This window comes from Citrus clementina, unplaced genomic scaffold, assembly GCF_000493195.1.
Source record: "Citrus clementina cultivar Clemenules unplaced genomic scaffold, Citrus_clementina_v1.0 scaffold_8, whole genome shotgun sequence".
In the NCBI taxonomy this organism is placed as follows: Eukaryota; Viridiplantae; Streptophyta; class Magnoliopsida; order Sapindales; family Rutaceae; genus Citrus; species Citrus x clementina.
Window position 1 is genome coordinate 18520145 of NW_006262022.1, and position 11509 is coordinate 18531653.

General features: G+C 31.9%; 1 protein-coding gene across 1 annotated transcript; it reads left to right on the forward strand.

Annotated features, from left to right (window-relative positions):
- The first annotated feature begins 1282 nt into the window (after positions 1–1282).
- LOC112096438 lies at positions 1283–1962 on the forward strand. The gene is made up of 3 exons (XM_024179865.1): positions 1283–1452; positions 1543–1681; positions 1765–1962. The coding sequence occupies exons 1-3, from the start codon at positions 1283–1285 to the stop codon at positions 1960–1962; spliced, it is 507 nt and encodes a 168-aa protein (XP_024035633.1).
- The last annotated feature ends 9547 nt before the right edge of the window (positions 1963–11509 follow it).

Genomic DNA, 11509 nt, shown 5'->3' on the forward strand with positions numbered 1-11509 from the left:
CAGATTTCAAATAAACGGTTTGCCGTTTAGGGTTGCCCTTTCGCCGTTAAATTCCAGAGACCTGCAAAATGAACATCAGTTAATCCGTTTTCATTTAGCGGTTAAGGGATTGCATAAAGTGGCTTCTCTGGGTATTATCGGTTGACCGTTTAAAAACAAACGGTTTGCCGTTTGGCTCCAGTAACTTGCACAACAATTTAGCCTTATCAGTTTTCGTTAATCAATGCCAGAGGAGGACAACCTTCAATTCTGGACGTTATCGGTTAACCGTTTAAAAATAAACGGTTCACCGTTAGTTTTCAGTAGCCTTCCCATCATGGGTGTTTTCCGTTAAGCATAAACGGCTAGAGATTAGGCAAATATGTTGCTCTCTGGTGATAATCGGTTAACCGTTTAAAAGCAAACGGTTTACCGTTAATTTCCAGTAACCTCCCTATCTATTGTGTTTTCCATTTTCCATAAACGGTTAGAGGTTTAGGAAATGTGCTACTCTCTGCCTTTAATCCGTTAACCGTTTAAAATAAACGGTTCACCGTTTATGACTAGAATTGCAATTTTAAACAAGTTTTTGCAGAGAATTTCTTTCTAATTTGAAAATTCATCTTTTATGAAGAAATAAGGCAATGATTAAAAGGGCTTTCGTTTATTAAGAAATAGCTCCAATATTTTTGTCAAAAACCATATAAAATTTGTTATCATCAAAATCAATATTATTAACATATTCATGTTAACAAAGAATTAAACAATTGTGCAAAGTCAAGCTGTATCTCTAAGAAACCTGGAAAACCAAATTAGACAGCTTGCTACAGCAATGAGTAGCAAATCTCAGGGAAGTTTACCCAGCAATACAGAAGATCCAAGAAGAGAGGGTAAAGAACATTGTAGGGTAATCAACCTAAGATCTAGAAAGAATGTTGACATTATTGTTGATGTGACTAAAAAGAGGTTGGAACTTAACTCCTCGTAAGAACCTCCTCAAAATGAAATGATCATACAGCAACCCAGCCATCAAAATACTGATGCTAGTGGTCAAGCTACAGCAACCTTGGAAGGAAACCAACTGATACCTGCTGAAGAAGAGGTTGCAACACCAGTGGTGACAACTTACAATAAGTCAAAGGAGTAGAGATTGGTACCTCCTGAAGCTGCCCAGCAATTTAGGCATCTACCTCCTTTCCCACAGAAATTTCAGAAACAAAAACAAGAAAAGCAGTGTAGTAAATTCCTGAAAGTGCTGAAGCAATTACACATCAACATACCTTTTGTGGAAGCATTAGAACAAATGCCTAATTATGTGAAATTTCTAAAAGATATTTTGGCAAGAAAAAGAAGGTTGAGAGAATTTGAAATTGTTGCTTTAACACAGGAATTCAGCCACATGCTTCAAAGCAAGATTCCTAAAAAATTGAAGGATCCAAGAAGCTTCACAATACCAGGTTCAATTAGAACTAGGTACAATGGCAGAGCACTCTGTGATTTGGGAGCCAGCACTAATCTGATGCCATTATCTGTATTTAAGTAATTGGGAGTACGAGAATGCAGGCTAACAACAGTCACTCTGCAATTAGCTGACATATCTCATGCATACCCTGAAGGAAAGATTGAGGATGTACTGGTGAAGGTTGATAAATTCATCTTTCCAGTGGACTTCATTGTACTAGACTTTGAGGCTGACAAAGAGGTACCCATTATACTTGGAAGACATTTCCTGGCAACCGGGAAGAGACTCTGATAGATGTGTAAAAAGAAGAGCTAACAATGAAGGTGAATGACCAACAAGTCACATTCAATGTATTAGAGGCTATGAAGAATCCTGATGAGGCAGAAGATTGCAATTTCCTAAGTGTTGTGGATCTTGTTGTAGCAGATAGAATAAATAGATGCTGCAGTAATGAGGTTATCAAAGTTGCCACAATTGAAAGCTTTGAAGAAGAAGATGTTGCAGCAAATCAGATAGATTAGATGGGAGAAAGGCAATCTAACAGACATAGCAGATATGTTGAACCTATAAATCTTTCAGATAGGGAAGTAAAGACAACTTTGCCATCTATTGAATCACCTCCTACTCTTGAATTAAAATTGTTACCTTCACATTTGAAATATGCTTATCTTGGTCAGAACAACACACTCCCTGTAATCATTTCATCTACTTTGGATGCAGAAAAGGAGCCTGGTAGATGTGCTTGGGAAATATAGAAAAGCAGTTAGATTGACCATGGCAGACATTAAAGGGATCAGCCCATCCATATGCATGCATAAAATTCTGTTAGAAGACTACTACAACAATTCAGTAGAGCAACAGAGAAGGTTAAATCCCATTATGAAGGAAGTTGTGAAGAAAGAAATCATCAAATGGTTGGATGTTGGGATCATATACCCGATATCAGACAGTTCATGGGTGAGCCCAGTTCAATGTGTTCCAAATAAGGGAGGAATAACAGTGATAGTAAATGAAAAGAATGAACTTATTCCTACAAGAACAGTAACTGGATGGAGGGTATGTATGGATTACAGGAAGCTCAACAAAGCCACAAGGAATGATCACTTTTCACTTACATTTATAGATCAAATGTTGGACAGACTTGCTGGAAAACAATATTATTGTTTCCTAAATGGGTATTCAGGCTACAACCAAATTGCTATAGCCCCAGAAGATCAGGAAAAAACTACATTTACATGTCCTTATGGAACTTTTGCCTTCAGAAGAATGCCCTTTAGTTTGTGCAATGCTCCAGCAACTTTCCAGAGATGTATGATGTCTATTTTTTCAGATATGGTGGAGAAAACATTGGAAGTCTTCATGGATGATTTCTCAGTATTTGGAGAAACGTATATTGATTGTTTACACAACTTGGAAGAAGTTCTTAAAAGATGTTAGTGACTAACTTAGTACTCAATTGGGAAAAATGTCACTTCATGGTGCAAAAAGGCATAGTGTTGGGTCATAAGGTGTCCAAGAGTGGAATAGAGGTAGATAAAGCAAAGATAGAAGTGATAGATAAACTGCCACTTCCCACTTCAGTCAAAGGGATTAGAAGTTTTTTGGGACATGCTGGATTTTACAGAAGATTCATAAAAGACTTTTCCAAAGTAGCCAAACCATTATGCTCATTGCTAGAACATGACAAGCCTTTTCATTTTGATAAAGAATGTCTTTAAGCTTTTAGAGAGTTGAAGAAAGCCTTGATCACTGCACCAGTGTTTATAGCACCAGATTGGACTCTACTGTTTGAGCTGATGTGTGATGTCAGTGACTATTCTGTTGGGGCAGTGCTGGGGCAGAGGAAGAATAAAGTTTTCCACTCCATATACTATGCCAGTAAAACTCTTACTCAAGCTCAGATCAATTACACTACTACAGAGAAAGAGTTGCTAGTAGTAGTATTTGCTTTCGATAAGTTTAGAGCTTACTTGGTGGGTACTAAAGTGACAGTCTACACAGATCATGCAGCCATCAAGCACCTAATCTCAAATAATGATGCTAAAATAAGATTAATAAGATGGATCTTATTGCTTCAGGAGTTTGATTTGGAAATTAAAGATAGAAAGGGGATTACAAATCAAGTGGCGGATTATTTGTCCAGGCTAGAAGCAGATGCAAGCACTTTGACAAAAAAAGACATCACTGAAACATTTCCTGATGAACAACTACTAGTAATACAACAGACACAGATGCTGTAGCAACTAGGATCTCCATGGTATGCGGATTTTGCTAACTACTTAGTAAGTAGATTGCTACCACCTGAGTTGAATTTTCAGCAAAAAAAGAAATTTCTTCATGATGTTAGAAGCTACCAGTGGATGACCCACACTTGTATAAGTTATGCTCAGATCAGGTAATACGAATATGTGTTTCAGAAGAAGAAATTTCTCATATACTGCAATCTTGCCATGCTGCAGCATATGGAGGACATTTTAGTGGTCACAGAACAACTGCCAAAGTTCTACAATCAGGTTATTACTGGCCTTCTATTTTTAAGGATGCTTATGAGTTTACTAAATATTGTGATAGGTGTCAAAGAACAGGACATATAACTCAAAGACATGAAATGCCATTGACGAACATTCTGGAAGTGGAGATTTTTTATGTATGGGGAATAAACTTCATAAGTCCTTTCCCACCATCTTTTGGAAACTTATATATCCTGGTTTCTGTGGATTATGTATCTAAGTGGATAGAAGCTGCAGCAGTACCTACTAACGATACTAGAGCAGTAGTGAAATTTCTTTAGAGAAGTATTTTTTTCTAGGTTTGGCACTCCACGAGCAATTATTAGTGGTGAGAGAACTCATTTCTGCAACAAAAGTATTTGCTGCAGCTATGGTAAAATATGGAGTCAAGCATAAAATAACAACAACATATCACCCACAATCCAATGACCAGGCAGAAGTGTCTAACAGGGAGATTAAGAAGATCTTAGAAAAAGTGGTTAACCCATCAAGTAATGATTGGTCCTTGCGATTACATGACTCCCTATGGGCTTCCAGAACAGCATACAAGACACCATTTGGCATATCTCCCTACCGAATTGTGTATGGGAAAGCTTGTCATTTGCCACTTGAGCTAGAGCACAAAGCATATTGGGCATTGAAGCAAGTAAATTGGGATATACATGCTGTAGTAAAGCAAATGAAACTTCAACTATGTGAGTTTGATGAATTATGGTTATTCTCATATGAAAATGGAAGAATCTATAAAGAGGGGACAAAACACTGGCTTGACAAACATATCCAACATAGGAAATTAATCCCTGGTCAACTAGTACTGCTCCATAATACGAGATTAAGACTATTTCCAGGAAAACTGAAATCTAGATGGTCTGGACCCTTCAAGCTGCTCAGAATTTACCCTCATGGGGCTGTCGATCTCTTAGATGAAAAGACAGGCCATGAATTCAAAGTTAATGGGTACAGAGTTAAGCATTACATGCATTCAGCTATAGATTGTTCAAAGAAGGTCTTACTCCTTAGAGAGTTAATGGCAAAGATTTGCGTACTGTAAAATAAAAATTTTAAGAACTATTAAAAAAAGATTAAAAAATTATTTTTTTTATTTAATTTTTTTTTAATTTGATTGCTATTTATAAAATTGATTGATGAATCAATGTATTCCTTTTTTGGGTCCTGCTATTGTGCAACTGGTGTTTGGTATCCCTATTTTGTCATTTAGTGATTTAACCGTTAAATCTAACCAAAGAGTTGCATAACGGTACAGATGGGTTTGCATGGTTATTAACATTGTCATCCCTGATGTTTTCTAAGAAAAGGTAAAAGTTTCTAAATGTTGACATATATGTCCAAATTGTTTTAAATTTTTTTACAATTAAATCTATTGACCTAGTTTGACTATTAGCATGAGTATAGTGTATGGACAATAATGTAATCTCAAGTAAAAAATTTAAAATGCACGAAAAATTAACATGGATTAATAAATATTTTTTAACATAATATTTATTTAATATACAATAATTATTTGAATATGTCAATTAAAAAAGAATACATGATAAAAATATATTGATTTATTAACAATAATAATATATAACCATAACGAACATGCATATGCCTAAATTAAATGTTTCCAATAATATTATTAATCATCAAATTGCATAATTCCTAAGGTATATTTAATTAAATATTTTTATTTTAATATTATTATCTTCTTGTGTACGATAACTGAATTTCGTTTTTGTTCATTCTTTATTCCTAATTAGCAATTTAGCACCCACAAACTCTATCCTCTATTTTTGTTTCCTTCTTTTCATAAACTCTAACCTAATAAAATAGTTTTAATTAAAACTATCATATTTTATAAGTAGATTTTTTTATCGACAAAATCCTACTATTGATTCTTTGGTCTATGCAGTAGTGTGATTTAAAACAGTTTTTAATTTTTCATAAATGCTATTGAATAAAGATTTAAATTTTTATTTTGTATAAACTTACCATTCATGTTCTCTAAAGTTCTTGAAATAAACCTTTTCTTGGGATTTTTTATTTGAATTTATACAAATGACTATTTTTATGTTAAATAAAAGATAACATAGGTAGAGAATAAATGGTTATAAATTATAGATGATTATTTTTTTTCCTGAATAGTAATTTAATGAATGGTTATTTTTATAATATTTTTATGATTTAATTATAGTATGAGGTCATTTGAACCTACCAAATTACTTTCTACACCCAACTAGTCAAAAAACCTGTAGCCTAAATTAAAATTAGACAATGTACACCTTTTAATAACAAAAATAACCCCAATTTAATTTATTTTTTGAATAATAAATTATTCACCTCTGTTTTTTTAATCAAAATTGATCTTTTATGGACTAGATAAGCTTACAAAGTATGGACAATAAAAATGAACAAAAAAGTACTTTAAGCTCCTAAAAATTCAACTCTTAATTTGATAGTGATAAACATTTATTTATCTCTTTATTATTCATTTTTTTACTTGTAATGGAAAAAGAATTCTCTGCAATTTTGTTATCAATTGCAAACTTACAACTCTCAAATGGGGATTACAACTCTCAAATGGGGATTGGTGCTAAATATTAAGTAAGGATGCTCAAATCTTGTTTTTGTGTTTTTTTTTTTTGTGCTATTTGCCTTTGGTTTTATGGTTAATTGATCATTATGCAATTCTTCATATATATATATATATATAAATGTTTCAGTCCGAAACTTTAAAGTGTGGGAAAGTGCGGTAAAGCTTTAAAACTGTATGGTTTTAAAGGCTTAAAACTGTAAGCCTTTAAAGCCGTGCGGTTTTAAAGTTTTCCCGGACTTTCCCGCACTTTAAAATCTCTGACCAGAAAACTACTATATATATATATATATACTTCTAGTGTTTATGCAATTTTTAAATATTCATCTGCTAAAGGATTCCATAAAAGCCCAATTCATGCCTCGTGAAATAAATGCTAAAACTTGCTTAAATTAAAGGTCTCCAACAACAAATGCGGATGGTAATTCAATTTGATTCCTTTGTTCCATTAATTTTTACACTATTTTTCTTTTTTCTTGTTGAATGAGTATTATTTTTTTACAATGAAATTACATTTAGCTTAAAATAAAATTTGAATTTAAATTAGGATAAGATCAAAGAAAAGTATAATTAATTAAGTATATATCTTGTCCTTAATAGTAAATTATTTCATAGGCATTTTTATAATTGAAATTTTGAATTAAAAAATAGGTGCAAAAAGTATTTTTAAGTCAAATAGCCTAATTTTAATTCAAAGGAGCTACTACATGTATTTTTATTATTTTAATATCCAAAATGCTTAATTTATGTTTTGTAAGGGTAAAATTTTGTTAATGGTCAACTCAACAGTATAAGTATTAAAAATTGAAATGAATAGGACTTGAGTGTCAAATTTTAGAAATACTATTTAGTTTCTTTATTTTTTTTAACAAAACATAGACTATAGTGCAATTAAACGAAAAAAAAAAGACAAAGCAAGGGGTTACTTACCCTATTGGTAACGTAATTTTGCCTAGTTTGATAATAAAAAAGAAAGTGAAAAAGAACTATGCAATCCATGAATTTGATAAGAGGAAAGAAAGTAAAAAGAGTTGTACAATATATTTTAGTACTAAGCTCTCAAACTTTGTTTGGGTCACATGAGCTCTATTCAAAATGTAGCTTTTTCAGTTTATTATAAATAAGTCTCATTTCTTAGATCTCACGGTTCAAAAATAATGTTAAATGGAGAAAATCGGACTGATTATGGGGGAAAGGTGAAAAAGAATGAGAAAATAAAATTATCGCTATACTTGTAACTAAATTATAAATAAAAAATAATGTAAGGGATTCAATCAAAAAAAGACAAAAGAGGGGTACGGTGTCACGGGGGTATCGTAGCTTTGTCCAGTTAGGAGAAAAAAGTATACATCAATAATTGGTTGACTAATAATATTGGATTTTATATTGTTTATCTAATTAAAGGGGTTAACGCTATAATTGTTCTGTCAAATCAGATCTCGGATTATATGCTTCTTTTAGCTTCAACAATTATCTACCAAGACTATGACGTTCATTACAAAATGTGGACATTAGTTCTATAAAATTCAATGCACGGGGATTGACGAAGAAATTTAATAAGGGTTATGTATGTTAAATTAATACTAACGTAATGAATGACTCGTTCCATTAAAAAAAAAAAATGAGTGACATGTTGTAACAAACAACCTGTATACATAGAATACATAATCGACAACACAGGTCATATATCTCGATCGAATACTTAATTTGTATGTGAAACTGAGATAGCAATAATTAAAAAACTCATATTGTTTTGTAATAAAATGCTTGTATAGCTTAATGAGTCTAATAAATACTTTTGTGCCAATCATGAAGAATTATACATAATTTACTATTATCATGATGTGGTGGTTTCAAATGGTCACTTTTTGGCAATTCGTTTTGGTATTAAGTTAAAAGATAATGTTGATGCTGTTGTCCGAAAGGTAATGCATTTCGTGTTTTCACAGAAATTCTTTTGCTAATTTCTTTGAATTCAAAATTTCCTTAAAAAATTAACATTTATTGTATTCCATTATGAATCTACGATGGCTGAACGGGTCGAAGGATGTTGATTGGGAGTAGCAAGGCTAAGCTACTCAGAACCAAACAAAGTGGTATTGCGAGGTTTGGCGCTCATTTTTTGCTTATTTACGTAGCGATGTCATTGTTTCTTAAATTTTTGGCCATGTTTGGATTGAAATCGGACAAAAGTTATAACATCAAAGTGTTTTGGTAAACATTAATTACTATAGTCTAGAAGCTAAATTGATTTAATTTTACACTTATATGATAAAAATTAGTTATATCTTTACTAATTTTTAAAATTATTATTGAAAAATTGTATTTATTATATATAGTTACATCTTTCTTTTTTCTTTTTTTTTTCTACAACAACTATAATTTAAGAGCTACCAAATAGGGCCTCATTTAAAATGATGATAGAAAAACTATTCGAAGTTTGTTTGCAAATTTTAGTTCTCATTTTTGTCACATTTGTGGTGGCACTTTGACTACAGAATCGATACGTTAAAAAGCCATTTTCTCGAAAATTTTATAGGAACTTATCTTGTTAGATTTTAATTTGTAGATGGTCCAAATGTTCAGGTACACCAATTAGTTTAAGTAGCTGATTTTGGACATAATCATGAATAAGGGGCAACTATCAGCCTATCACAGGCTCCTCCATTCAGAACATCTGTTTGCCCTGTTATTGTTAGATCCTCACTCTTCTTTCAGATGTTAAGCTTAGGCAGCATTGAATTTCTGTTCTACATAGAAGAGAAATTTATTGTGCATATTATATATTTAGATGAGGTTCAAGAACTTCTTGCTCTTGCTGATGGGGCTCAAGAATCTGAATTTCAAGTAACCATTACTTGTAGTTTATTGCTTTGCAAATTGGAGCTGTATTCAGGATAATGTTGCACTTGCTAAAGATTCTATTATGTTTTTCATCATTTCGTTTACATGAAATGGAAAATGGGGTCTTTCCTTTCACATAAGTGATTTTGAGGATATTTTTTTATTCAAATAGAGAACTTTTTTTTTTTTGCTTTTGTCTACTGTTCCTAACCATATACAATTGGATGTCCTCAGTCATTCTAACTACCTATTATCTTATACATCTTTTTGTTGTTGGCTATTTGTTCCATTTTCTGCAAGATATTTTTAATATTTATTTAAGAATCTGTCACTTGTCCTGAGTTATGTGAGACTCAAACAATAATGGGGGCATGTCTTTATTTTATGGAAGACATTTTATTACCGTCTGGGCAAAGAAAATGGGATCAGTTGCAAAGAAAAATTGCAACTGTAATTGACACGGGGTTTTTAATTAAAGATGCCCTAAAAATGGGGTATTTAGTTAAATATATCCCATGGTTGAAAATTATCTACGTATACCTTTTTATGTGGTACATTATCTAAAATACTCCTAAAGAAAAATATAAAACACACAACTCACCTTCAACACTCTTTACTTCTTACAAAAACTCACTCCACACTCTCAAAATCACTCATACACAACTAATGCACTGAGATTTGGGTTTGAGCTGGGTGCATTATTCATCTCATGAATAAGGTATTTGAAGCTTTATTTTTATTTTGTGTTATTTATTCATTTTGTTGGCATTATATTATATTTAGGGTTTTGTTTGGTTTGTAATAAACAATAAAGCAACTCACATTTTCATTACATTTGCATCATATGACTGTTATTTGATGGGTTTTATAACTACATTCGTTAAAACCTGAATTTGTTGCTAAAATTATGTTCTGCACCCGACATACACGATTGTAGTCGTGTACATATGAATTTACACGACTGTAGTCGTGAAAATGTGTAAAATATTCCAATTATTATGACACCCTAGCATTTTATTGGTGCAAAATATATATATATTTTCACTAGATATGTCCTCTGACTATTACTAAACTATAGTCGTGTGTTTTAATAAGTTACACAACTACTATCGTGTATGTATGAATTTACATACTACAGTTATACATATATGTAAAATGTTTCAACCATTATGAGACCCTAACATTCTATTAGTGCAAGAAAAATATTTTTTTAAGAAGAAATATGTCCTCTGACTATTTACTGGGCTGTAGTCATCTATTTTTGCAACTTACACGACTTTTGTCGTGTATGTATGAATTTACACGATAACAGTCGTGTAAATATGAAAAATATAGTAGCTGTTATGACACCTAGGATTCTGTTAGTGTAAAGAATACATTTTTTTCTAAATATATCCTCTGACTATTTACTAGACTATAATTGTGTATTTTAGCAAGTTACGACTACTGTCGTGTAAACAAGCAATTACATGATGGCAGTTGTGTAAATGGACAATGATTCCACATTTCGTTTTATACCTTATTTGATTTTTTTTGTATTTGTTGTATAATTATGTGTTATATTATGACAGGAAAGAATATCTCAAGTTATTTCCGTTGATATTTCTAAATTTGATATTGAAATGAAGTTCAAGCTTAAGACATTTGATCCAATCCCTCCCGTTTCAATTATGACAGATGATGATGTAGATTATTTTCACGACGAAGCAAAAAAACTAAATTTGCTTGGGTATTTTAGCTATGATAATTGAGTAGCAACTTGTATTCCCTTAATAACACGACTATTAATAACTATGATGATTATGTAACAACCTTTATTCTATTAAAACTTATTTATGATTCGAACATGTATTGTACCTATGTTGTTTGAGGTACAACAACTTTTGTCGTTTGTTGAATTAAAGTTTGATATGTTAAAGCTTATGTTGATTGTTTTATCATTATAATAACTATTTTAGGGGGTTTTTGTTCTATGTCCATGTACTCGACAATAGTCATGTATTTTTAAAGTTACCCGACTATTGTCTTGTATATCTAATTGTACTTTACTACAACTTATTAAAAGATGAATAATTGGTATTTCAGTGATGGATGATGTACGTATGTTGTTTTAAAGATACT

Coding starts and splice junctions, on each gene's coding strand:
- LOC112096438 (XM_024179865.1), top strand. CDS start 1,283: ATGCCTAATTATGTGAAATTTCTAAAAGATATTTTGGCAAGAAAAAGA. Junction 1,453..1,542: donor CCAGGTTCAATTAGAACTAG/GTACAATGGCAG, acceptor ACGAGAATGCAG/GCTAACAACAGTCACTCTGC. Junction 1,682..1,764: donor ACTTTGAGGCTGACAAAGAG/GTACCCATTATA, acceptor CTAACAATGAAG/GTGAATGACCAACAAGTCAC.